General features: G+C 36.7%; 1 protein-coding gene across 2 annotated transcripts in view; it reads left to right on the forward strand.

The window, feature by feature from the left end:
- Window positions 1–24827, forward strand: part of HDAC2 (histone deacetylase 2) — a 29974-nt gene extending 5147 nt beyond the window's left edge. The window contains exons 2-14 of one of the 2 annotated variants that reach the window (XM_059842258.1): window positions 2254–2366; window positions 2708–2825; window positions 3707–3781; window positions 4087–4225; window positions 5994–6135; window positions 10419–10511; window positions 10610–10718; window positions 12151–12291; window positions 14195–14303; window positions 16207–16337; window positions 17220–17375; window positions 18084–18141; window positions 24575–24827. In XM_059842258.1, the coding sequence (XP_059698241.1) occupies window positions 2254–2366; window positions 2708–2825; window positions 3707–3781; window positions 4087–4225; window positions 5994–6135; window positions 10419–10511; window positions 10610–10718; window positions 12151–12291; window positions 14195–14303; window positions 16207–16337; window positions 17220–17375; window positions 18084–18141; window positions 24575–24668 (1478 nt within the window). In that variant the 3' untranslated portion in view covers window positions 24669–24827. Of the gene's footprint in view, window positions 1–2253; window positions 2367–2707; window positions 2826–3706; window positions 3782–4086; window positions 4226–5993; window positions 6136–10418; window positions 10512–10609; window positions 10719–12150; window positions 12292–14194; window positions 14304–16206; window positions 16338–17219; window positions 17376–18083; window positions 18142–18342; window positions 18725–24574 lie in introns of those variants that run through there. The other variant, XM_059842259.1, reaches the window with a different exon arrangement.
- The last annotated feature ends 420 nt before the right edge of the window (window positions 24828–25247 follow it).

Consider the following 25247-nt stretch of genomic DNA (forward strand, 5'->3'; position numbering starts at 1 on the left):
AAAGTGTATTATATTGATATCTATTGTTAGTCACTACTACTGGCTTCTAATACAGAAGGATCAGTATTCTTCTGCCAGATACTCACCTACAGATCTTCTGTTTGACAAATAAACTCCCATTAAATCTACCAATGTGCCAATTCTTTTAAAATTCTCTTTTCTGGTAAAAAAAAAAAAAAAAGAAAACTAAAAAGTGTGTTTGATTTATTTATATAACTCTATGCTGCAGTGTATGGCATAGAGACTATGGATAAGCTAAAATTTTTTAGTTGATTAATTGCAATATATTGAAGGATGTATTGCAAGTGTATTTAGGAAATTTGTTAATTTTATTTTTTCTCTACTTTATATGAGAAAATAATACAATTACATCCTACATTAGATATAAAATAATTCTCAATTGTATGCTTCCCTATCCATCAGCATTCTGAATAAAATGTCAGGGATGACTATAGAAGCTGACAGAGTTAAAATTGAAATGATCTCTTAAAAACCTCAGTTATTAAGCCATAGATGCGTTTGTAATGAAGTTTCCTCAATAATATCACATTGTTTAGAATTATTATTTTCCTAAAAATCTCTAAATTTTAGGCTCTTACTAGCCTGAAGATTTTTTAAAATCTGGGACTTAACAGTAACTTCAGAACATAAAGTGGAGTTAGTAAATGGTTGGTTTTCATCTTCTAGGCATTAGTTTCAAAGAGCTGTGATAGATTTTTTCCTAAACATCAAATATATAAGGTATTTTTTTGTAAAGTGTTTGAAAATGTTTTTGTTGGAAGCAGGGAGTTTATTTATACTCTTAATACTTCTGCTCTTGACCTGTGTGTGACCAAACCTATAGGCTTGCAATAAGTAACTGACAAAAAGTGCTATTCTTCCACTTAAGTAACCAAGTTAGAAGGTCCAAACTCTTCAAATAAACTTGGCATTTATATTGTTATGGGATGGCTAAGAGCTAGGTATTGAAGGGTAGTATTTCTACATCATCTTCTTATGGTATATTAGGTTATATCTGTTTTCTTAAGTGTCCTTATTCTCCTTGTCTCTTTCAAAACTGAAAGCTTAAAGGATTTTAGAATGTTTTAATCTTACTGTAATACTTGTTTTTCTTCGTAGCTGGTGATGCTGCTGCAAACTGACATTTACCCTACCTCCATGAAGCCCATGCTAAAGAGGGTGAAACTAAAGCTGTTTTGTAGTAGTGCTGCTTCTTACCTCTGACTGATAAATTTACAAAATAGTATGACATTGTGAAAATAGTATTTCTTTTGTTCCCAGTGGACAAGGCAGAGAATATTGAAGGATGTGAAAGAAAAGTAAAAAGTTCAAGAAGGTAAAGTTCAGTAATCCTGTCGGGAAATTGGGTCAAAAAGAAAAGAGGTGCTATCGTGAAGAGGTGTTTTAGAAATCTCCAGCTGAAAGCCATTGACAACTGGACTTAATTTATAAACTTGTTTATGTTTTCAGAGACAGTTCTGTTTAAAAAGGTTCATGTGTTGTGAATGTCTGTGCTCAAAGTGGGGGTTTGTGTGTTCTAACAATACCTGAGCTCAGAAGAAAACTTACTACTAGCCCATGATAGCAGCTATTCCTTTCTTGGAAATGAGTGTCAAATTTGTTATCTTATTTGTGTGCTTAGTTGGTCTCCAATGTAACAGACTAATCTGGATTATAAAGTTCTTGTTAAACTACTGTGGATCTCCAGCAGCAGGTGTCTGGTGAATGTTTGTGCATGTGGTTGCCACAATGGATCTGGAGTTAACTTCGTGTAACAGGGTTAGTAGTCAAGAACAGGCTGAGGATTGTATCATAAATTCAGCTCATGCAAAATGGTAGATTTTACTAGGGCTTCTGTTATACTGTGGGCTTCTGTGACACTATATGGCAATGTCATCAGTAGTGTCTCCTTTCCTCTTGATTCCAGTTCAGTTTCCCATTTTATTGTTCAGTTCTAGCCCAGTGTTGGGCCAGAACTTCACTCTTGATTTGAAACCTTGTCTTACATATATTTTTGCTCTCCCACTACTGTCCGTTTGTAGTCAAAGTGTTAGATTTGGCTTCTTTTTTTCCCCTCTGTTTCTGATATACAGCAGTTTTTTCCCCTTGTGTTGTTTTTGAAGTAGACAGTATTCCCTTTGTGGGGTTTGTTTTCTGGAATCATACCTGTTTACTTATCTTCTGAGAATGATTAAGGGGCAGTTAAACTTGTTTTGTAATATGAATAGCTATTCTTTTGTGTATTATTGGCAGGTGATATTGGAAACTATTACTATGGACAAGGACATCCAATGAAACCTCACAGAATCCGAATGACTCACAACTTGCTGCTAAACTATGGCTTATACAGAAAAATGGAAATTTATGTAAGTATAGGCAACATGATGTCCACTGAAGCATTTTAAGTTATTTTTAAAGAGCTTCAAGTATTGTCACGCAAATAAGTGGAGAGAGATGGAAGTGAAAATAGAGAATACAGAAATAGTGTATTCAGAGCTCTTTTGTTTAGAAGTGAAGCAGTATTTAATGCAGTAGTATATCACAACAGAGTAGCCCTTGCTTTATGTAAAACACTACTACTATCATTTTCCTTTCACCATGTTCCCTTCAAAGTCGGTGGGACTTCTTTCAAGTTGTCTGTTTTAACACACTTAGCTGATTTTGCAGAGCTCTCTGATTTGTTTCTTTAACTTGTTTTTGTTACCAGCGACCCCACAAAGCAACTGCTGAGGAAATGACCAAGTACCATAGTGATGAATACATCAAATTTCTCCGATCAATAAGGCCTGACAATATGTCTGAGTACAGCAAGCAAATGCAGAGATGTAAGTGCCAACATCAGGCTAAGTCTATGTGTACATGCCTTTATGGTTAGCATTGTTTGAAGCTCAGTATCCACCAGTACAGAGAAATATTGTAACAAGAGTAAGTAGCATGTGCCTGCCTTTAGCTACACTTTTCCATAAAAAGCAGTCATCTTGAAAAAAATGTTCTTTAAGCATATGTAAGGATTTTTGCCTCTCCTTTCACAGGGTGTATTCTAGATGTGAAATACTGCTGCTAATACTAAGGCTTGATGTGCAGATTGTGAACTGTTTGGAAAGTGCCTTGAAATCTTGCTTTAAAAAAATGGCTTTTAGAATACTAGAGGAGTAAAATCAATGTGTGAAAATGTGTTTAAGTCAAGAAAAGAACTTGCTCATTGCTCTTGGAGAGAGATGGTAAAAATTGTACATCATCCACTGTTCTCCCTGTCTATTAATTTATTCCTTTAATTATAGGAATAAGCTCCCAAGCACTGTTAGCAAGGCAGTGTTGACAGCTATTATATCAATTCTAAAGGCAGTATTGTAACCTCTTTATGATGCCTTATTGTCAGCAAATTATTTTTTTAAGTAATTGTACATTTTTTAACATGACCTATGTTAATCAGCATTTCTTTAAAAATCTAAAAAGGATCATCTAACTTCTTCTTTAAATGATGGGACAAATCTTCCAATAGAAACTAAAAATAATTTAAAAAGAAAAGAAAAAAATATTAGTTTGGAGTTATGCTATTAGGACTTTGCATTGTTTTCAGTGTTTAAATTAGCTTGACAAATGAGATGAGGGATAAGTAATTAAAATGCTGAATGAATTTTGCATCTGTGTTATCTATGTGTATGTTGATGCTGTTGGAATGGTATTTACTACATTTCTTATGCAGTTAATGTTGGGGAAGATTGTCCTGTGTTTGATGGCCTGTTTGAGTTTTGTCAGCTGTCAACTGGAGGCTCTGTTGGTGAGTATAGGTTGTTTGACAACTATTTTATAGCTTTATGGGGTGCATATCAGCAACTTAAAATTTTGATTGTGCATCTAAAAATGAAGTAAATATGAGGGGTTTTCTATATATTTTAGAAATAATCCTATCAGTTACAGACTGTAAAATATGAGACGTATCAAGTGTCTCACTCAGTATCGATAAAAGATTTGTTCTAAATCAACTTATTTAAAAATTAAAATATGATTTTATGTAGCAAATTTAAAGGCAATCAGAAATTTGTGACTCCATTTGCTTTCATTCTTCTGTGTGTCTTCTTACAGCTGGGGCAGTAAAATTGAACAGACAACAAACAGACATGGCTGTCAATTGGGCTGGGGGACTTCACCATGCCAAGAAATCGGAGGCATCTGGTTTCTGTTATGTCAATGATATTGTGCTTGCCATCCTTGAATTACTGAAGTAAGTTTGTGATAGGCACAAGTTAAAATTATAGAAAGTGTTAAATTCAACTATTTAAATGTTTGAAGGTATGGATTGTAGTTATTATTTGAGTGAGTTTTCATAGCCCATGTGGAACTTTTCCAGCTTCAGTTAAGAAAGCTCCAAGCTCTGTCTGGTTTGACTTCAGCAAGATATTAAAAATAAAATACAGGCAAACTGAAAAGATAACTAATAGAAGATAAATCCAAGCAACAATGCACCCTGTAAAACACCATATGCTGTAATTCTAGATGGAGGGGAAGGACTAGAGTAGCAGACTTCGGAAAATGGACAGGCTTACTTGCTTTCTGTAAAGATTTCTGTAAAGTCTCCCTTTGCTATGCATGGGGACAGAATAGTGGATCCAGAATAGTGATCCAGCTTAGATGGATCACTACCCTGATCCCTTAGGGCAGTCATTTGTACTCATAATCTTACACCCATTTGGTTTCACAATATGTCTTCTTGTTTCCTGTCATTTGATTTGTTACTGAATCAAACAGGAGTATTCAGGGAAGATCATGCACTGAGCTTCCTTGGATTATTACATGAATTAATGTGGCTGGTTTTAATAAATAATGAAGTAACAGCTGTGCTGCTGTGACTGCAAAATAAGAAATGAGGAATAATGAAAAGTGATCATATAATTGACTTGAAACAGTAATGCTTCACTAAAATTTCAAGTCTTGAGTGCTGCTTTTACTGCTTCAGAGGACTGTATCCCTACTAATAACACATAGATCCCATTTATTAGAAAAAATACTTTAGGTATTTGACTCTTGTGAGTGGGACAGCTGATTTTGCTGGAGAGGAATGAGGGAAGTAGTTGTAATCTGGAAATCTAGAGATGGAAAATGTTCCTGAAGATACTAAGAATAGTTAATATTAGCACATTAAGACGTTCATTTTAATGGGCAACTCATATTCAGGAGCTGTCTGCAGTCTATGAAATAAAATTTTCTGTAGTCCAATCTTGAATTTTTTGGCTTAATGTGCTTGTGAAGGAAGGAAGGAATCTTGTGAATAGTTATGGGTTGTGTAACTGTGGGAAACTGTCCCTGAAATTATGGGTGCTCACACTCTCAGTACTGTGCAAAGCATGATGAAAATGCATCCTCTGATGACAGACTTTGTTCTTTACTGGAAAACATAAAATTTAAGGGATACTTATTGTTTCCAGTGCTCCAAGGCTTAAAATAAATCACTGATTTCTTTATCCATCTGAAACTGTCCTGAAATTTGCAGTATTTAAGAAAATAATAAACAGTATAATAAATTTATGCAAATTAAAGTGCAATACACTTGAAAGTAAGAATGTGCCTTTCTTTACAAGCTGTGAGGTGAAGAAGAAAAGTCAGTGGAAAATAAGTTGTTTTTTTACGAGCTTATGGAACTCAGACTGTTTCGGTAATTAATGAGAAGGCAGAAAGGCCTTGGGTTAATGAAGGGGGTGAATTCAGCAGATGTGAACAACAAAGCGATGTCAGCAGAAGCATGAGGTATAGCTTCTATGGAGTGAAACAGTTTGGAGTAAATACTGAATTCCTTATTTTGATGAAGATAAACTTAATGTTTTTCAAACTGTGCTGAGAATTCTAAGAGCGTATGGTCACGTCAACCAAAATCATCACAATGATCATAATCTGTGATTTTTGTGTCTGGTTGGGGTTTTTCTTGTTAGTGTTTTTCTTGTTTGCTCTCAGTATATTATAACAGATAATGATGATTTCTTTTATGTTCTTTCTAGGTATCACCAAAGAGTGTTGTATATTGATATTGATATCCATCATGGTGATGGTGTTGAAGAAGCATTTTATACCACAGATCGTGTCATGACAGTATCATTCCATAAGTATGGTGAATATTTTCCAGGCACAGGGGACCTTAGGGTAAGGCTGAACATGAAATTTCATTAGGTGATAAATTCCCTCTTATTGCCTTTCTTGTAGATATTTTTTTTGCACTTGACTAAAATAACTATGTCCAATAATGGTATGCAAGAGTAAGTTTTCAGAAAAAATGTTAGCCTAGAGTGATGTATGAGTTGAGGAATCTTAGGAAAAATAAAGCAGGATAGTAGGGAACTGAAATATTCACTTATACATGAAATTAACACCTTCACTTCTGGATAAATAGGCTGAAATCTGTTTTCAAATATTATTAGTTTAATTCACACAGATTTTGGAGATGTCTCTAAGAAGACAGTGTGGTATCTTTATGATTATCTGTGCATTTCAATTCTGCAGCTACAGTAAAAAGTATCTGTTTACAGATCACTCTTTAACAGTCACAAACCTTAAGTTACAGTTTGAATTTACTATGTTCTATTTGCCTAGTAATACAGTTGACTCATTTTGGGAATATTTCTTATGTCATGAAGTGTGTTTTGCATTCTCATGATGCTCACCACCTAAGAACTTTAGCCTGCCCCATATGGACTTATGTACTGAGCATTAGAGCTAGCCTGAGAGAGGGAGCATTTGCCCATTAAGAATTATCATTAAAGCTGTTGTAGAATCTCTGGCAAAGCTGAGACAGGAAACCAATTTTCTTGGCCCTTCATATTAAAATTAAGTTAGTCATTGCTCATGTTAGACACTTGTCTGTTAGAGGAGGAACTTGTTCCGCTTCACAGCTTGAAAGAGTATTAGAAGTATTAGAATTAATATATTCCTAGCTTCAAACTCATAAACTAAATCTCTTTTATCAGAGACACTCCCGGGATATGGCACTCCTGGTGTTAGCAACTTTGCACATTAGTTTGTTCATGCAGTTAGAAACCTTTTTAGAAATTGTAAACACTTCTAATGAGTTGGCCTAAGAAAGTGCTGTTCTGGGAAAGAATTCACTGTTTTCCTAACATATTTAAACTGATTCACAAGATAACAAATATTCGTGTTTCAGCTAATACTCCTGAAAAGTGTGTTTCCCAGCCTGTTGATAATACCCAGAAGGCACAGGAGTGAGTGAAAGTTGAGCAGTGGGGTGCAAAGCATTCAGCTCAGTGTGGTTGTTGTTGCTGAATGTTATTATGGTTGTTAGATTCTGTTAAACTGTGTTCTAAACTGATTTAGGAAGAAATCAGATTATTTTTATCTGTGTGGTTTAACTCGACTGGCCACAAGGTGGTAGTGGTGCTTCAAACTAAAAGCAGCTCAGACCAGGATGTTTATCAGGTCAAGCTGTTATTGCTGAATTTGGCTAGATTTTTTTTTTTTTTTTTTTTGGAAGGGTTAGATATCTTGGCTTTTTAGAAGCAGCACTTCCCGTTGACAGGGAAGTTTGTGGACTCTTCACCTCACCACACCCAGAACAAAGAATTTAAAGATAGCATAGTTGAAATAAATGGAAGAATATTTTATGGGGTTTGGGATTTATTTTTTCAGCAGCGTCAGTAAAGAACAGTATCTCAGGCATGGTAACTTTTTTCCTGAGCTGCTAGTTAGGATTTTTAAATGAGCATTGTCTGCATGCAGGCTTTAGCAGGCCTTATTGCAATTATTGCATTGCCATAGGGAGTTTTCCTATCTCCAGAGATTGCAAAGCTAATTGAACTGAAGGGAGAGCTAATTCTCTGAAAAGTCACTGTTTCTTCTGGAGACCAGTATTGTGTTGCTTCCTTCTGTCGAACTTGATCTGCCACTGATGGTTATTTTTATCAACTTTTCCAGCCAAATCTACTTGGTTTTTTTCAACGGGCTGTTTTACAGCTTGTTTCTGTACTTCTTTAGTTAGTTGATCTAGTTTGCTGATCAGGTTACATTTATTTGATGCAGGAACAAATCATGTATCAAAGGATGATACTGTGATTGCAGCTCTGTCAGTGTAGATGAATATGAGGTTTTTTAGTTCAGCAGCTTTCATCCATTTTCTACTGAATGTATTGTTCTGGCTAAGCTTCCAGTATCCTCATTAAGTTATTTGACCTTCTACATATCTTGAATGGTAGCACAAATTTTGCTGTTTATACACACAGGTCAGTTAAGATCATAGTTTTCCATAGTGGCCCAGGTTCTGTGAGGCAGTTTGATCTGTTGGTGAATGGGAGGCTACCAGAATGCTGTATTGTTTCTTTAGTTACAACAAAGGTCCGTTAAGTAGCTAAAACAATTACTGTGTTTAGAGGGAAGTTGTGTGAACATTTGACTTTGCTGTGTTTTAGGATAAGATCAGTTTAATGATTTTTGGTTTTTTTAATCTTTAAAGCAAGATAAGGAGAGGAACGACCTCATGAACCATTATAGGTTAGGTGTTGACTTGCTGGAAAGTAGCTCTGTGAGAAAGACCTAGGGCTCCTGGTGGACAAGTTTACCATGAGCCAACTGTGTCCTTGTGGCTGAGAAGGCCAATGATATCCTGGGGAGCATTAGGAAAAGTGTAGGCAGCAGGTTTAGGGAAGTGATCCTGCCCCTCTGCTCAGCCCCGGTAAAGCTGAATTTGAAGTGCTGTGTCCAGCTCTGGGTTCCCCACTATAAGAGAGACATGGAGCTCCTGGAGTGAGTCCAGTGGAGGACAACAAATATGAGGCAACTGGAGCATCTCTCTTAGGAGGAAAGGTTAAAGAAGTTGGCCCTCTTTATCCTGAAGAAAAGACACTGAGAGTGGACCTCATCAATACTTACAAGTAGCTCAAGGGTGGTTGTCAAAAGAGTGGGATCTGGTGAATAAGGGGCAATGGACACAAACTGAACACAAGAAGTTCCATCTGAATATGAGGAAAAACTACTTTGAGGGTGACAAGAGCACTCCAGTAGTCCAGTGAGGTTGTCACATCTCCCCTGCATATACTGAATGCCCACCTGAATGTGATCCTGTGCAGTCTGCTTTTTCAGGATGTTGGACTAGATAATCTGCAGAGGTCCCTTCCTACAATTCTGGCCATTCTGTGATCACCTCAGAAAATTCAGCATATGAAAGTCTAGATGATTCATTCTGGGAAATTCTGGGTAACTTGTACTTCAAGTCAGCCAGAGTTGAGTTCAGTAGGGGTCTTTAGTGTCACTCGAAATGCAATACTATAAAATGTTAATAATGTGCTGTGTCTAAAAAAATTCAACTGTTAACATTGTGTCTGTGCTTCACTGGGCCACTTGTCCCCCTCCTCATCTCTGTCCATTCCCCCTCACACCCCCAGTAGAGGTTGTTACTAGTAGAAGTACCACATTCTTGATATATTCCCTGCTAAGGAGTCTTTGTTCAGGAATAGGGAAAAGTCTTAAAGTCTTTCAACAGGTAGTGTTGAGAAGTTTAGTATTTGTTTGCTGGGTTATGCTACACATGACCTGTAGTTTTTCTAGGATATTTCTGCAGAAGTGCTGTTTGCAGAAATGGTTTACATGGTTTACAGCCAGACTGACCAAGTTAATTCTCAATGTCTGCTCCACTTAACTGCTCTACATTGCTTTCTATCTGTGTTGGTGATTAAATATATGGAAGAAATAGGAATATGTGTCAAGCAGAGATCTTTAGCTTTTAAGGTGATCATCAAAATAGGAGTGGTTGGATTCAGGGTGAATAAACCTTTTCTCTTAATACATTGGTTGTCTAGGAAAGCTGATAAGATAAACTGCTACAGTTCCTGTCTTTACACCCGATGGAACTGAGAATAATTTGCATGTTTGTTGTTTTTGGGGGTTTTTTGTTGGTTTTTTTGTTTGTTTTTGGGGTTTTTTTGTTTTGTTTTGTTTTTTGTTTAAGAGGTCTCAATTTCTTCAAGAGCACTTCTATAAGTGGCTCCTATTGGATTTTTTTTTCTCTCCCTTTTGATGCAGCTACTACCTCATCCCATGTTTAGGGCAATAACATGTTTTTAAAAAGCTATCCAAGTTCAAATCTTCTATGCAGCTCTGAAAACATGGACCTTGCTCTTCTTGGTTTAAATACTTTTGTTTGCTTAGCTATTATTACCGGCTTGAACTGATTGGTTATGATTTGTCTTTCTCTTAAATCTTTGAATTTAAAAATTGAGTGTATTTATTGCTATTTTAATCTTGGTGTCCAACTCCTACACTCTAAAATGATTTTATGGGAGAACAGGAATCAAGTAAACTCTGCCTCTTATCCCTCACACATGGTACAGAATAGCTCAGCAGACTTTTGTAGGCTTTTTTTCATGATACCTTTCTACGTATTTCTGTGTTTGTGTTAAAGCATTTGTCATCCTTGCTTCTAGGACATTGGTGCTGGAAAAGGCAAATACTATGCTGTCAACTTTCCAATGAGGGATGGTATAGATGATGAATCGTATGGACAGATATTCAAGCCAGTGAGTGTTTTGTTTTTGATTTTTAAGCTCTTTGAAAACTACTAGTTTTGTATTTTCATTATGTCAATTAATGACTCACTGTATTATGTTGATTATAGATTATATCTAAAGTAATGGAGATGTACCAGCCCAGTGCTGTGGTATTGCAGTGTGGAGCAGATTCACTGTCTGGGGACAGACTGGGATGCTTTAATCTTACTGTTAAAGGTAAGCAGAGAAGTGTCTGTTTGTTGTCTGTAACTTTTTACTTATTCGAAGCCTCTGCCCTTCATGCTGTTTTTCAAGACCCTTGCATGATGAGGCCTGGAGTCACAAAGATTTTGTTTGTTACTGTGACTAATCACTTCTTTCTTTGCTATACAGGGATGGCCAAAAGAAACCCAGAAGCTGCTTCTTTCTTTTTGTCAATCTAAAAAAGTTAAAAAGCTTGGTTTTCCAGGTGCTTCCTAGCCACTCAAGTAATTCCCTTACTTCTATGTACAGGCTTTCTCTAGCTTTAAAACAGCATCCTGGAATGACAGGACAACAGGCATCTGCAACAATGATGGGCAAATAAAAGTTGTTAATAGTCAACTTAGGACTATAGATGCTAAACATCAAACACCTTGTTGGGTGTAAATAGATATGACTGAAATGACAATACTTCACTGCATTGTTAAATTTATAGTTGTATTTGTTATACCGAGCCATATGTTAACCATCATTTTAATTAGTTCTCATAGAATTAATTCATTTTAGTATTACCTGAGTTGCTATCTGCAATTGTAATTCTCTAAATTGGGATGTTATTTAGCAAGTAGCATAACTGTTACTGTTCTTCTTATTCTTATTGTTGTTGTTATTATTATAATTTTTTTAAATTACAAAATATTAAATGTGTAGCAAACTTTAGCTAAGTCTTCAATCCAGCCTGTTTAAGTCATGGGTTTTCTTGGTTTTGTGTTTTGTTGGTTTTTTTTAATGTGACAATTAGAGTTTTGTAGGCAACAAAATGAAGTATAGTATCTGTTGGGTCTGCAGTGTTTCAGGGTTCTTTTCTTGATTTGCACCAGGTGGCAAAGCTACTTCAGTTGCCCATACAGCTCAGATTTTTTTCCATCTTACATATCTTGGAAACCAAGAGAGCTGCTGTCTCCTACAGATGCCTTTCAGTATGCTGTATCTCCCTGGAGTGTGTACTGTCTTGGCACCAGTTCACTCTGTAAGCAAGACTTAGCAACCTTTAATACAGGTTCAAATTTAGAAGTAGGAAGGACCAAGTACTGATTTTGTTTTCCCTTCTTCCCCCATTGCATTTGACTGAGAAATTGTCCCTAAATTTGTCACTGTGTATGACAACAGTTATGAAAAGATGAAACACTTATTCTAGGATCATTTCAGAACAACAGCAATAAACCATCATGCAAAGTCTCTGAAGCCTGGGGTGGATGATGTTAATTGTGTTTTGTGCATTTCTAATCTGTAGGTCTTGACTTCTTGTGAGTTTGTGCTTAGCTCTAGGGGGAGACAGCTCTGTTTGAATCAATTCAGTTCTTACTTGTTAAGTGTGACTGCCTATGTCTGATTAAATAGTTTGTTATATATTTTTCTGTTTTATAGATATTTTGCATATATTGTCAACTCTCTTTTTGTTTTACAGGTCATGCTAAATGTGTGGAAGTTGTAAAGACTTTTAACTTGCCACTGCTGATGTTAGGAGGAGGGGGCTACACAATTCGTAATGTTGCTCGATGTTGGACATATGAAACTGCTGTTGCCTTAGATTGTGAAATTCCTAATGGTAAATATTAACATTTTATTAAGAAATAATCATGGGAGATTTTAAGTAGATGGCAGATATTTGTATATCTGGCTGTAATGCTTCAGCTTAGAATAAACTAGGTAGAAAATTATTGCTAGAATTTAGCCAATAAATTTTCAGTATCCTATGCACTAAATAAACATAAGTATTTAGGGCTTTTTTTATGCCTTAGCAAAAGCATTAAATGACTGAATCACTTTTCAAAAATTCAAAATATAAAACTTACAGAACCTTACTTATAAGTATTTGTAATATGAATATCATTATTATGAAAAAATATATACTGCATTTTGATTGTACTGGTGTCAACCTGTAAGTTGTACAACACAGATATGGTGTACCTAAGAAATTACTGACTGTGCAGGTGTCCATTTTACATAGCAAAAGTACTGTTTCTTCATTTTATCTCACAAAAGTAGATGTGAAAGTGTACTGACTTCCACTCTTCCATTTTACTCAATTTTGGCTATACAAGCTATCTTAAAATTTAAAACCACATAAAACAAATAGACTGCTTTAGAATAGTTGAAGAGTGAAGTAATTTCTCTGAGGAAGATCCCTAAAAATCCTGAACTCATTTTACTTCTGACCAAATATGCTCCTGGGTATGCTTTTGGAATACCATTTATATAAAATTACTGATTGGACTAATTTATTGCATATGAGTCACTGGCAGTTTGCATGTTGAACCACAACTTTTGCTGATAACCTTTTGCTATTCATGTATCTCTTGGTGGATTCAGTGTTTCTATCTGACTTCAGCAGAATGCTGCTGTCAGTGAGAAAAGACTATTTGGAAATGTGCCTTTCAAGATACATATTTTTCATGTCAGAATATATTCTTTGTCAGCCAGAGCTTTTGAAGACACAGTACAAGTTTCTTATCTTGGGACTTCTTTTTTCCATTAGCATCCCTCTTTCAATGGATTACATATATATATGTATATATATATATATATATATATAATGAAGTTTTTTTGATTTTTTTTTTTTTTTAGCATTCCTCTCTACTTTTTGGGTCCCTGTCATCTTTAATCTGTTCTGAGAAATAAAGGTGCATTTCTAAATGTTGCAATAGAAACTTAGTCTTCCTGTCTGCTTTCTATTCACCTAACCAAGATCACTTATCCTGTAATAATCATAAAGGAAGAAAGACAAAAGGCACAATTAAAGATGGATTTTAGTGTCTTATTTCTTGAAGGTTCTCTGGATTTTTTTTTTTTATTATTTCTTTTACTTTATCTGGAAAGATACAGACATATTCAATACAAAATGCTGCAAAATATAACTGCAAAATAGCTGTTGTCCTGGCTGTGTAATCTTCATCAACTTCATTTTGTGGTTCAGTGTTCTAGTCAGGGGACCTTTTTCTGTGAAAATGCAAAAAGTGACGTGAGGAGGGAACCAGACAGACTGAACCAGTCAGCACCACTGAACCAATGTCCAGCACTTAGCAAGGATATTGAACTAGCTGTGATCTTCAGCCTAATAACAAGTATTAAAGGTTGTCCTGAAGGAATATTTTGAATGGCTCACTTAAACCTTTCAAACTAGACTAACTTTGAAAACAGCTACAAGAAATCATCAATTAATCTTCTTTTTCCTGCAGAAGTATAATTTTAATTATTTTTTCAAATCTGTTACTGAGTTCTTCAGTGTGTAATTGCAGTACAATTTCTTTTTGTTTTTTGCCAGCAAATTTAAGTTCATTTATTGAATAATTTAGAGGAAAATCACTGAGGAATCCAGATGATAAGTATTACTTGTTTGACTGCTTAGGGTTTGATGGTTCTCTAAGTAAAATCCTGTCAAATCAATGTTGTATTTAAAATGTTTAAAATCTTTTTTGGGTGACAAAGTTTTCTTGGTGTTTGGTTTATAGAGTTGCCATACAATGACTACTTTGAGTATTTTGGACCAGACTTCAAGCTTCATATTAGTCCTTCAAATATGACTAATCAGAATACACCAGAATATATGGAGAAGATCAAGTAAGTAATGATTATTTTATCTATCAAGTAGGTCATGTGGATCATGTTTCTCCATAGGTTTGGTTGTTAGGCAGTTTTGAAAACTGGATACCTTTCAGTGTTCACTAAAAATAAGTCATAGAATAGATTTGACATGTTTTTCATTTCTGTCAGGGGTTTTTTGGAAGTCTTCTCCTCCAACAGAATGCATGTTTATGAAGTCTTATGACTATAAATATGAAAATTTATGACCCAGCTTGGATTTTTCCTTTTTCTAGCATCTGAAAAGATGACTGTTTTACTTAGATTCCCATTCTAATTTTGTAAAAACTTTATCCTGCCAGGAGAGAAGCTGGTGTGCCATGATGACTAGGATTTCTAATTCTCAGCTCCATGTCTAAACATGGACTGAGAATGTTATTCTTTGTAGCTGTCAGTTGCAAAAATAAAAAGTCATATGTGAGCCCAAAAATCCAAAACTCTGGAAAGACAGTGATTCATGTGCAGGCAATTGAGTGGCTGTGATGTGACAAATCCACATGGTTTGATCAGTGCTCATTAATAAGCTATGGTGGCTGTGTGTTTTTAGGCTGTTCCACTTTTGATACTTAGTTTATTCCTCCTCTCATCTTGACATATTCATTGGAAACAAATATTTTACTTCAGGGGTGAATTAATGCATACATAAAACAAATTTTGTGCTGAACTGGTAGGATGCAGTTGGTTAGCCTGAAGTACTCTTGGCTTACTGTGGTTTGTCCTTGTTCTGGGTTTAAAAGAATAAACTTCCACCCCTGCCCTGAGTTCTAACAGGCTGTTAAGGGTACAAATTCTTTTGACAATTAAAACCCATTTATTTTTTGTTAATATAATTGTACAAAATTTCTCAGCAGTAATGTAGTTCTCCAGCTGGTGATCCAGCAGGCTGCTTGCCGTATGGTAGATATTGTTGAGCTTTTGTGGCACAAGTAGGCTGCAAAACTTGCTGCTACAATCCCAGGCAGAGATTGCTCTCTGTCAATAGAAAACACACAGTCTCACATTCTTGTACTAGCACCCACAAGATCAAGGACTCCTTTTTGAGAATCCTCCTTCGGTTCATTGTGTGCTTTCACAGACACCTGGCTGCATGGGAGCTCCCATGCATGGCAAAACTACTTTGCCAGGTTATGTTATTTAAACAGAGGCAGAGACTCTAAAGATTCAAAAAAGCACCAGTTGCCCTTTAGCCCTTCAAATTGTGCAGAAGGATGCTAAGATAATTGTTGCAAGTGCTGATACTTCAAGCTTCCCAAGCCTGCCTTTCTACTTGCAGTTTGGAATGATAGCTTTGAATCCCAAAAGAAGCCCAGTATCCTTCTCTTCTGTGGCACATGGTGCTTTGGAGTATATCATCCATCACATCAGGCTGCTTAGACAGGACGGAACTTGTCTCTGTTATTCCTGAAACAGCCAATAAGGAAACATATCCAGATGAATTAATTTTGTCATTGCTGCTCACAGTTGGGAAGTATTCATGCTTTTAAGTGGCTGACTGTCTTTCTAAGAAACTAAAGAATAGTGTGTTTATCCAACTTAATACTCTAGCTTATTATAAACAGAGTAATACTGACACCAGTTTAGCCCACATGGGCAGTACTTGTGCTGACCCTGTGGGGAATTAACAATTGAAGTTGATTGAAATAAGTATATGTAAAGTACAGAGGAAATGATGTTCAAGTACACTGTGGATACTAATGATCTCATAGGGATGGAAAACTTCCTGAACTTGGCATGCTAATTTTTTTAATTGAAAAATGAAGCTGACTTAAAAGCAAAGCCAGGTTAACTTTGAGAGTTCAGACCTTCATAGAAATCCAAGGAAGTGTAGCAGTAACTTTTTTTTTTCTGTGTAGTAGTAACTTTTCTTGTCTGTTCCTCGCAGGCAACGCTTATTTGAGAACTTGCGCATGTTACCTCACGCACCTGGCGTACAGATGCAGGCCATTCCTGAAGATGCTGTTCATGAAGACAGTGGAGATGAGGATGGAGAAGATCCAGACAAACGCATTTCTAGTAAGAAATATATTTTCATGATAGAACATGTCGATAGCTGTTATGGGTTAAATTGCTCAGAACCTAAGTTGTAGTAGTGTGCAGTGTTGGAAGACTGGCCCTTATGTTTCCTGAATAAAAAATTTTGCCTCTGGTCTGCCACTTCTGATGTTTATAAGGTGGCATCCACGTGCACATTTGAACTCTTAAAGGGTCTAATGAAGTGCTGGAAGAGCCCTGTGGTTTTGCATCTTAGGGAACAGCATGACTATTTCAAATCTGTAATAGATACTTCAGAAGACTTAACGAATTTTAACTAAAGAAACAGTACTTTACTTTTTTGTGACTAACAAAAGACAAAAACTGTTTCCCTTTGAGGTAACATGAGATACAGTATTTAAAGGGAAAAAAAGCCTTTTATTTTCTTTGTCCTGAGAAAGATTGTCTATATTTGCGACACTACCCTTGACTTTATTACCATAACCCTTCCATGAACTTTGAGTTGCTCTTGAGCTATAGCCAAGAGTTTCCTGCTACCTTTAGTCTTTTTTGATGGAGATCAGAATAATTCTATAACCTCTTATTTGTGCACCATCCATTTTCTGAACTGTTGAAATCATTCTTTTTTCTCCTGTGATTTAGTTTTCAGTATTTGAAGTTTTAGTTGATACATGGTTAAAATATTCCCACTCTCCCCCTGTGTTTCTGCAAAGCTATTTTTTGGAAGTTATTGTGCAAGTCCCAGGGTATCTTGAAAAATAAGTGGTTTTGACTGTAACTTAGTTTATCAGCATTAAATGATTACAGTATATTTCTACTCATTCTCAATTTGATAGTTCTTTTTTATTAGGCCTGTTGTAGTTGGACTTTTTGATTAATTAATGTCATAAATCTGAATCCTAGTTAGAGCATCTGATAAGCGCATAGCCTGTGATGAAGAGTTTTCAGATTCTGAAGATGAAGGAGAAGGTGGACGACGAAACGTTGCAGATCATAAGAAAGGAGCGAAGAAAGCCAGAATAGAAGAAGACAAAAAAGAGACTGAGGACAAAAAAGCAGGTAGGACTGCAGTGTGGTTTCATCCTATATTTTAGAACTGCAAATGTCAGTCCTGCCAGGAGAGAGATGTTTTATCTGGTAACAGTTAATTCGCTGTTGAGATGATATATTCTTTTCCATCATTTTCAAATCCTCTATTTTAAATTAATCAGTTTCAGGATACAGCTATTCAGACTAGTAAAATATATTCAGGCAAGGGTTATTGTTTCTTCCCCACAAGTTGAAGTCTTAGAGCCAGGGATTTGTATGACTTAATGAAAATAGAGTTGAAAAAATACACGTTGGGCAAAACATTTGTTCCTGTTTGCTTTTGTGGGGTGAGCCAGCTAGTTTTCTCTGAAACAGAAACCAGATAGGTTTCTGGGGACAGTGTAATTCCAAGGACTCTCGATTTTTCTAAGAACTGGATACATCTTGAGCTCAGGGGAACTCCAGGTCTCATTACTCCATGCCATCATTATGGCCAGTCAAGAGAGACCTTGCCTTGAGGCATTCTGAATCACTTGGCATTGTGCCCAGGCCTCTCCTTTGGATGGGTGCATTTAACACTATATTTTAATATGTAACTAGTGACTTCTTATAAAAGCCAGTTTCCTCTGGCTAGAAATACAAGCAAAATAATAAACTTGGTCATGCTCTTTACTTCCTAAGTATTTTAAGGCTTTCTTGCATCTTTTGGTATATTTAAAATCTTGTGATTTTTTTCAGATGTTAAGGAGGAGGACAAAGCCAAGGACAGCAGTGGTGAAAAGACAGATGCCAAAGGGTAAGCACTAATCAATTAATAATGACATTTTTTGCAGAGCTCTTGTTAAGTCAATACTGTATAATATTTTTCAGTTCTGTGGAGATCACTTTCAGTTCCTCATACTAAATATTTTAGAATCATGACTAGTAATTTAAAATTGCATTTCTAAATCAGTTAATTAAAAAAATAAAACAATACCTTTCTTTTGCCTTTGTACAGAGCAAAATCAGAACAGCTCAGCAACCCTTGAACAAAAGATAGCCTGTCATCAGTTGCAGAACATAATGCTAGAATCTGAGAATACCTAAAAGGAGAAGTTTTCATATGGAGAGGGACTGCTGATTTCATTTTGTACTATTTGGCATGGACTGTATTTATTTTCAAACGGCTTTGTTCTGTTTTTTGGCAAGTTGTATTGTGAGTTTTCTAATTATGAGGCAGAAATTCCTTTCTTCACCATGCTTTATGTAATAGTATTTAAAAATGGATGTGAGTTATTATGTTAAATGTCTAAACTGATCTATTAAAGTAATTTGCCTTTCCTGAGCTGATTTTACCTTTTTTGTAATTTTATCTTTATTAAAAAAAAAAAAAAATTGCATGTGGTTGTCTTTTGTCCATCATTGACCTACAAAGGGGAAAAACTATAAATTAGGCAGATTTATCTGTGAGTACCTAGTGAGTTTAAATGGACAGCTGGCAAACAGGCAAGTTGAACTGTGCTGCTTTCATTGACTCCACACATTCCAGTGGTTCCTACATGAGGTGCAAACACTTGTATGGGTATACAAGTGAGATTTGAACAGGCTGAATAAATGGGTGAAGGGATGCTGGAATGACATCATTGTATGAATTCACATTTTAATGTGAATGTTTAAAACTCTGCAGTCACATTCTTTGTACTGTCCAAGAACTTTTCCCACCATCAGAATCTGCCTAAAAAAATGATTCATTTGCTGTTCTTGAAATCAGTATATGGTCATCTCGCAAAGCTTGCAATATAGCAAGGGAAAATTTGGATTTAACTTAAAATTCATTATAGTTTTTTACAAATATGAACAACATAATATGAACAACATAACATTCTCACCCTTACAGAGGAAGGATTTTACTGCCTGCCCCCTTCATTGATTCATGAGTTAGTTCTGGTGCCTGAATTGAACAGAGACCTCAGTGTCCCCATTCCTCTTTTTTTTTTTTTTTCAATCTACAATTGTCTCACAGGTTGATATTTAATGAAATATAAATTTTGAAATCGAAATTTCAGAGCAGTGAACACAGAAGTTAGCAGAACTGCACTGCTACTCAATCTTTTTTCTTTTTTTCAAATATAAATTATTCTTGCTACTTTTTTAACCTGTTTTCTCTTTGTGGTTGTGGTATATGTTGATATGGTGCCTGATGCACCCCAGAACAAAGCTTGCTTTCCTGGCTGCCAGGGCACTGCTCACTCATGTTCCACTTGCCATCGACCAGGACGCCCAGGTCCCTTTCCACAGCACTGCTTTCCAGCCTCTTGTTCCCCAGTCTGTCCGTGCATCCAGGGCTGCCCCAAATCTGGTGTAGTATCCAGCACTTTCCCTCACTGAACTTCATATGGTTGGTGATTGCCCAGTCCTCTGATTTGTCAAGGTCTCTCTGCTGGGCCTCCCTGCCCTCAAGGACTTCAACAGCTCCTCCCAGTTTTGTATCATCTGTGACCTCACTTAGTATCCCTTCCAGTCCTGCATCCAAGTCATTTATGAAGATGTTGAAGAGCACAGGGCTGAGGATGGAGCGCTATGGGAAACCCATCAGTGACAGGTCACCAGTCTGATGTCACTCCATTCCCTATAACCCTTTGTGCCTGACTGGTGAGCCAGTTGCTCACCCCATGGCATGATGTGTTTATCCAGCTGTGTGCCTGACATTTTGTCCAGAAGGATACTGTGAGAGAAAGCATTTAAAGCTTTACTGAAATAAGAAAAGATGATTACATCAACTGGATTCCCTTGATCAGCCACGTGGGTTGCCTTGATATGAAATGGAATCAGGTTTGATAAGCAGCACTTTCCTGCCATGAAGCCATGTTGGCTGTGACCAATGACTGAGTTGTCTTTCAGATGTTTTTCAATATTGTGTGAGGAGAAAAGTTTTATTTTCTTAATGCCTTTTTAGTATATGCTTTGGTTTCTGGTTTTTTTTAGTCTTTGATCTTTCTGAACATTTAATTTGGATGCTTAGGCAAACTTAATAAGGGTTAGATTCTTAAACATGTAGGAAGAGATATAAAAAGTTTTTTCAACACCCATGTTGGTATGTTCTTACTTCTAGGAAAGAACCCATAAGACTCCCATTAGGGTTTGTCTTACTCTATTGGAAAATCACATTTAAATTTTAGTGCAGTTCGGTGTAGCTGACAGGTGATTCCCTGCTATTTGCATGATCTTTTAAAAGTACTTTTTCCAAGTGATTTAAGTATCATGCTAACTTGTTCCTATATATGACTACAGAGAATACTTACAACTAGTATTAAAAAATTAGTATTTAATTTCCTGCTTCAAGTGTTTGTTACCCTTTTGTCTGAAGTTTAGAAAAGGATGTCTATTCTCTGTCATTTAAGATGCTGTTAGTTTTAAATAATTTGTGGATTAATTGCTGGTTCTGTTGGAAATGAAGACTAAGTATGACAGTAGAATTTGTGGATGGAAATATGGTATTTAAGAGGACAAAATAGGAGTGTTGCTTCTTTGTTTCATTTGAATGGAGGTAGGTAAGGTGCAAATGTTGTAGGACCATGCTCTGGCCAAATGGTCTGTTTGCCTTCCTCTTGTCTTATGTTACTTCTCAGCTGACTCTTTCTGAAAAAGAACCCAGAGAAGCAGACCAAAGAACTCAAAACACACAAAACAAACAAAACCAAATGCATTGCTCCTCCTCAAAAAAACCCAAATGAAACCAACAAAAAAAAAAAAAAAAATACAACCCACTCCAAGAGGAAAGGTGCTTTACCTAATATTTTGAACATTCCCTCTGCAACCTTTGTGTGTTTTAAAAGGGTCATGGTCTATGCCTGACCTCTGTGAAGATGGGGGAAGAATGTTTGAGCAGGGGATTGGATGGTTGCTGTGAAAATTAAGTTATTAATTAAGTAATTAATTTAATCTTTCAGTGAATCAAATATGCCCCCTTAGAGCACCTAGAACTTCTGAGATGCTTTTTGTCATCCTAACAGTCTTGAGAAAGAATTGCTGCATTTTCCTTTTCATGATTGAACTATGGATTCAGACACAAGTCCTTTCTTTTTAGCAAATCTTCTTCAAAATGAACTTGTAATTGTGGCCAAAAAAGTTGAATTTATAACATGGTTTGCTTATGTATTTGCAAGCCCCACAGAAAATACAATTCATGTGCTTGCAGCTTCCCATTCTTTCAATGAGTTGCATTTTGGGAACATGAGTTTGTCTGGGGAGGAAAAAAATCTGATAGTGAATTCAGAATTTCTTTTGCTCAGAGCATAGAATTGCTTACTTCAGTACATATATCTATGCTAGTGGTTGAAGATGGCTGATGTGGCTGCTCTTATCCAGGTTTTTGATGTGATTTAGAAGTCTGTAAATAGAATCATATTAGAAAGGGTTATTATTCATGGTTAATAGATGTTGCAAACCTACAGCCTGTAAGGTTTTTTTTTTTAAGAGTCATTTGTAAAAATTATCTACTTGTGAGGTGAAGACATGGAACATGGAGACTAATGTGTGACCATATTTGGTCATATTATAATTCACTCCAAATGTTTGAAAGTTGACTGCAGCAAATAGAATTGTAAATGCAAATGTAAACATCTGTTCTTGGGTATGGTTGAAGCACTAGCATGAATGATGTATTTGCAGAGGGGGGGATTTGGTGAAGTGCAACCATCACCCTTGTTTCCTCAGCACCACCAAAATATGTTCTTTGTTCCCTATCCCATGGCAAGAGGGTAGCTGCACTCTCTTCCCCCTCTGTGGCTGTGTCTTGATTTAGCCAGGTCTCTGTTAATAATTTTTTTAATGAGATAATTTTACACTTTTGAAAATGTTTCTTGAGCTAACTAAAAATATGAGTGGGTGCAGCCATTTGAAAATGTTGTCTTTTAAGGGACAGGTTTGCTACTTTTTGCTAGAAAAAAGAAACCTTCAAAGTCTTTATCTCTTTTTCTGCCTCACTTGTGTCATTTTGTTTAGTCATATCATCTCTGTATGAGTACACACAACAGGGAATTATATGACCGTATATTTAAAAAATGTTATATACCACATTCAACAGTAAATTTAGTGAAGTGTTCAAGTCTTTCCATCTTACCTTAGAAAATACCATATCTTTGAAATGGCATTTGTTTTAGACAGATGACCTGGCAAAAGAAGCTATTTAAGCTGGATACCAGCATGCAGAAATAAAGAATGACTTCCTAGATTACGAACTTGTATTAATAACAGTCTAGGCCTAATGTTTTCTATGGTCATGTTGCCATAAGTAGAAGTCACTAAAAAAACCTAACCAATCAGCCAACCAAAAAAAAAAAATATCCCCCAAAAAAAGCCCCCCAAAAAAGGAAAGAAAAGAAAAAAGTTGTGGGCAAGCTTTATTCAATTCCATGTCACATTTGCCAAACCATCTCCACATGGGTAATGCATATGCTGAATTGCTCTTTGTTTTTTAAATCTATTTTTAAAACTTTCTTTATGTGATGCTCTTTTAGCAATATTTGATTCCATAAAATGCCCCAGAGACTTGGCTAGTGGAGGAAAAAAATCTGTATCATTGCAGATTGTATCGTGCTGCTGTATTAAGCGTAGAACAAAATTGACTCAGTATTTTAAAAGCAGTCTTTTTCAGACTAGTGAGCAATTGAAGACAGACAAATCGACATTTGGGCTTGAAGTGAAGATCAGAGTTAGTTATGATCAGAGAAGGGTTATGAGTCAGAAAGCCATGCTGTTGTGTGGCTGACTGAGACCTCATTTGGTTGGGAAGGTTTTCAAACACAATAGTAACATACTTCTAAAGTTTCTGCTTAGTACCTTTCTGTGGAGAATGTAATTATGAGGGAGATTTCTGACAGCTCAGATTGGAAGAACAATACTTAAACACCATGGATTTTTAAATGGAACCTTTCTGTGCTAACAGTCTTCATGCTAACCTTTTCATTATGTGAGTGAAAGGGCCAGGTCTCCCTACTTACTGTGCAGGGCTTTTGTGTTGTTTCCCTTCCCTCCTTCGTCCCCTTCCCCTGCTATTTTTGGCAGTGTTATTTCATTCCCTGTTCAGTGAGTGGTAGCACGAAAGGAATCCATGAATAGCCAGTGCTTCTGTAACTGCAGATACATATGTTACCAGTCAAAAAAATTTGCTATGCACCTGAACATTAAAAAGCCTTCTTTCTCCTTTTTTCTTTTTTTTTTTTCCTAAAGAAAAAGCAGAATGTTTCTAGAATTGCCCTGAAGAATTTTACATGCTTCTTCTTTTCATGTTTCTGGGAGAAACATTAAAACCCCTAAAGATGGTAGATTTTCCTCAAACCAAGTGCTGGTCTAAATCATTAGCAACAGAGATGCTCAATCTCTCTATTCACAACCAGCAGGAGTCTGTGACACCATTCACACACAGAGCAAAAACAAAACAGTCAGAGCTTGGTATTTTGCAGAAGTAAGGACTTGTGCTTGGCTTATGGGATGAAGAAGCGCCCCAGGAAGGCTGTGCTTCTCTGCAGCCCCGAGGGAAATGCACTTGCACTTGCTCAGCTTTCAGAAGCAGTCCAAGGGGGGTAATCCAGGTCTCTGTTCAGCCTAATTTAGACTTTCTCTTGTTTGCTTTTCACAGGCAGGTGTTGTTTAGCCTGGACTGCATTTGAGAGACATTTCTAAGGCTCACATAACTTCTGAAACTTATTTAGTTTGGAAACCATTCTACGTGCCTCTGCCTAAAGCTATGTTTGTTGTATTAGAGGGAAATAGGCTTGCAGAAAGGATAAATCCAACCCCTGGTATCTGTAAAGTCTGACAAAAGTGTTTTCTGTTCTGTTTACCTTACTAGTATTTCCTGTTCTCAGATGGATGGTGCCTTAAGGCTTAGAACATGAGGTAAATTCAAATTATGAGTTATTTTGAGTTCCTAAAGGGGAAGAGTTGCTTGGGATTTGGTGTTGAGAGGCAGATGAACAGCATTTCCACAAATTAATACCTCCAAATGAAAGTTACTGTGGAGAGCCTGACATCTTGTAGTTTCTAAATTGATGAACTGAAATTTTTGAGCATGAGTTAAGCCTTTATGTGACAGCAACAATGATTACCTACTACATATTTGCCTATCAAGGTTCCTCTATATGACGACATGAAAAATTCCTTTACAAATTTATATTTTAAATACTAAAATTCCAGCACTGTTACAAATCCACTTTGGTAGGAGTCTGCTGTTTGTTTTCTTTCCTCAGAGTGCCAAGTTGTCTCCTGAAGGAAGGCAGGGGAGGAGAACTGACGCGCAGGCCTCGGCATGTCCCCACCGCGCTCATTGTCCGCGTGTGCTGAGCGTGCCTGGGCACGCTGCAAAGGAGCAGCAGGGCACAATACCATGGCTGCTTGGGCTCTTGGAAGCCCAGAGTGATACAGACCTTGATGGATGGTTGGGGCAGCTCCTGCAGGGACAAGCATTGAGACAGACTGCAAATAAAGGCGCATCTCTTCGAACACGCTGGCTTGAAACGATCTCGCTCGGCTTTCAGCAGCAGTCTTGCCAAGACAGAGTTCAACTCGGGTTTAATTTAAAATTAGGTCTCAGGTAGGCTGAGCTTGTGTATAAGTGAAACTGTGCTGGCTGAATGAGTTGCAGCAGCAGGGCATTGAACTCTAATGTTAAGACTGGAACAGTTAATTCAGTTAAGGCTGAGTTATAGGGGATAGAAAGGAAATGGAAGGCAAGGAAATCTTGCTGTTGCTGGTCTTATCAGAGGGTGCAACAATGGGACTTTCACTTTTAGTCCTGGAGATCTTACTTCACCAGGGTTGCCTCCCCCGCAGCAATCTCATCTCTGCTTGCTTAAAAACAAGCAGGTCCTGCCTGTGCAGGCCCAACCATGGGATTTCCTGGCTACCAGGAGCACGGAACCC

This window comes from Haemorhous mexicanus, chromosome 3, assembly GCF_027477595.1.
Source record: "Haemorhous mexicanus isolate bHaeMex1 chromosome 3, bHaeMex1.pri, whole genome shotgun sequence".
NCBI lineage: Eukaryota > Metazoa > Chordata > Aves > Passeriformes > Fringillidae > Haemorhous > Haemorhous mexicanus.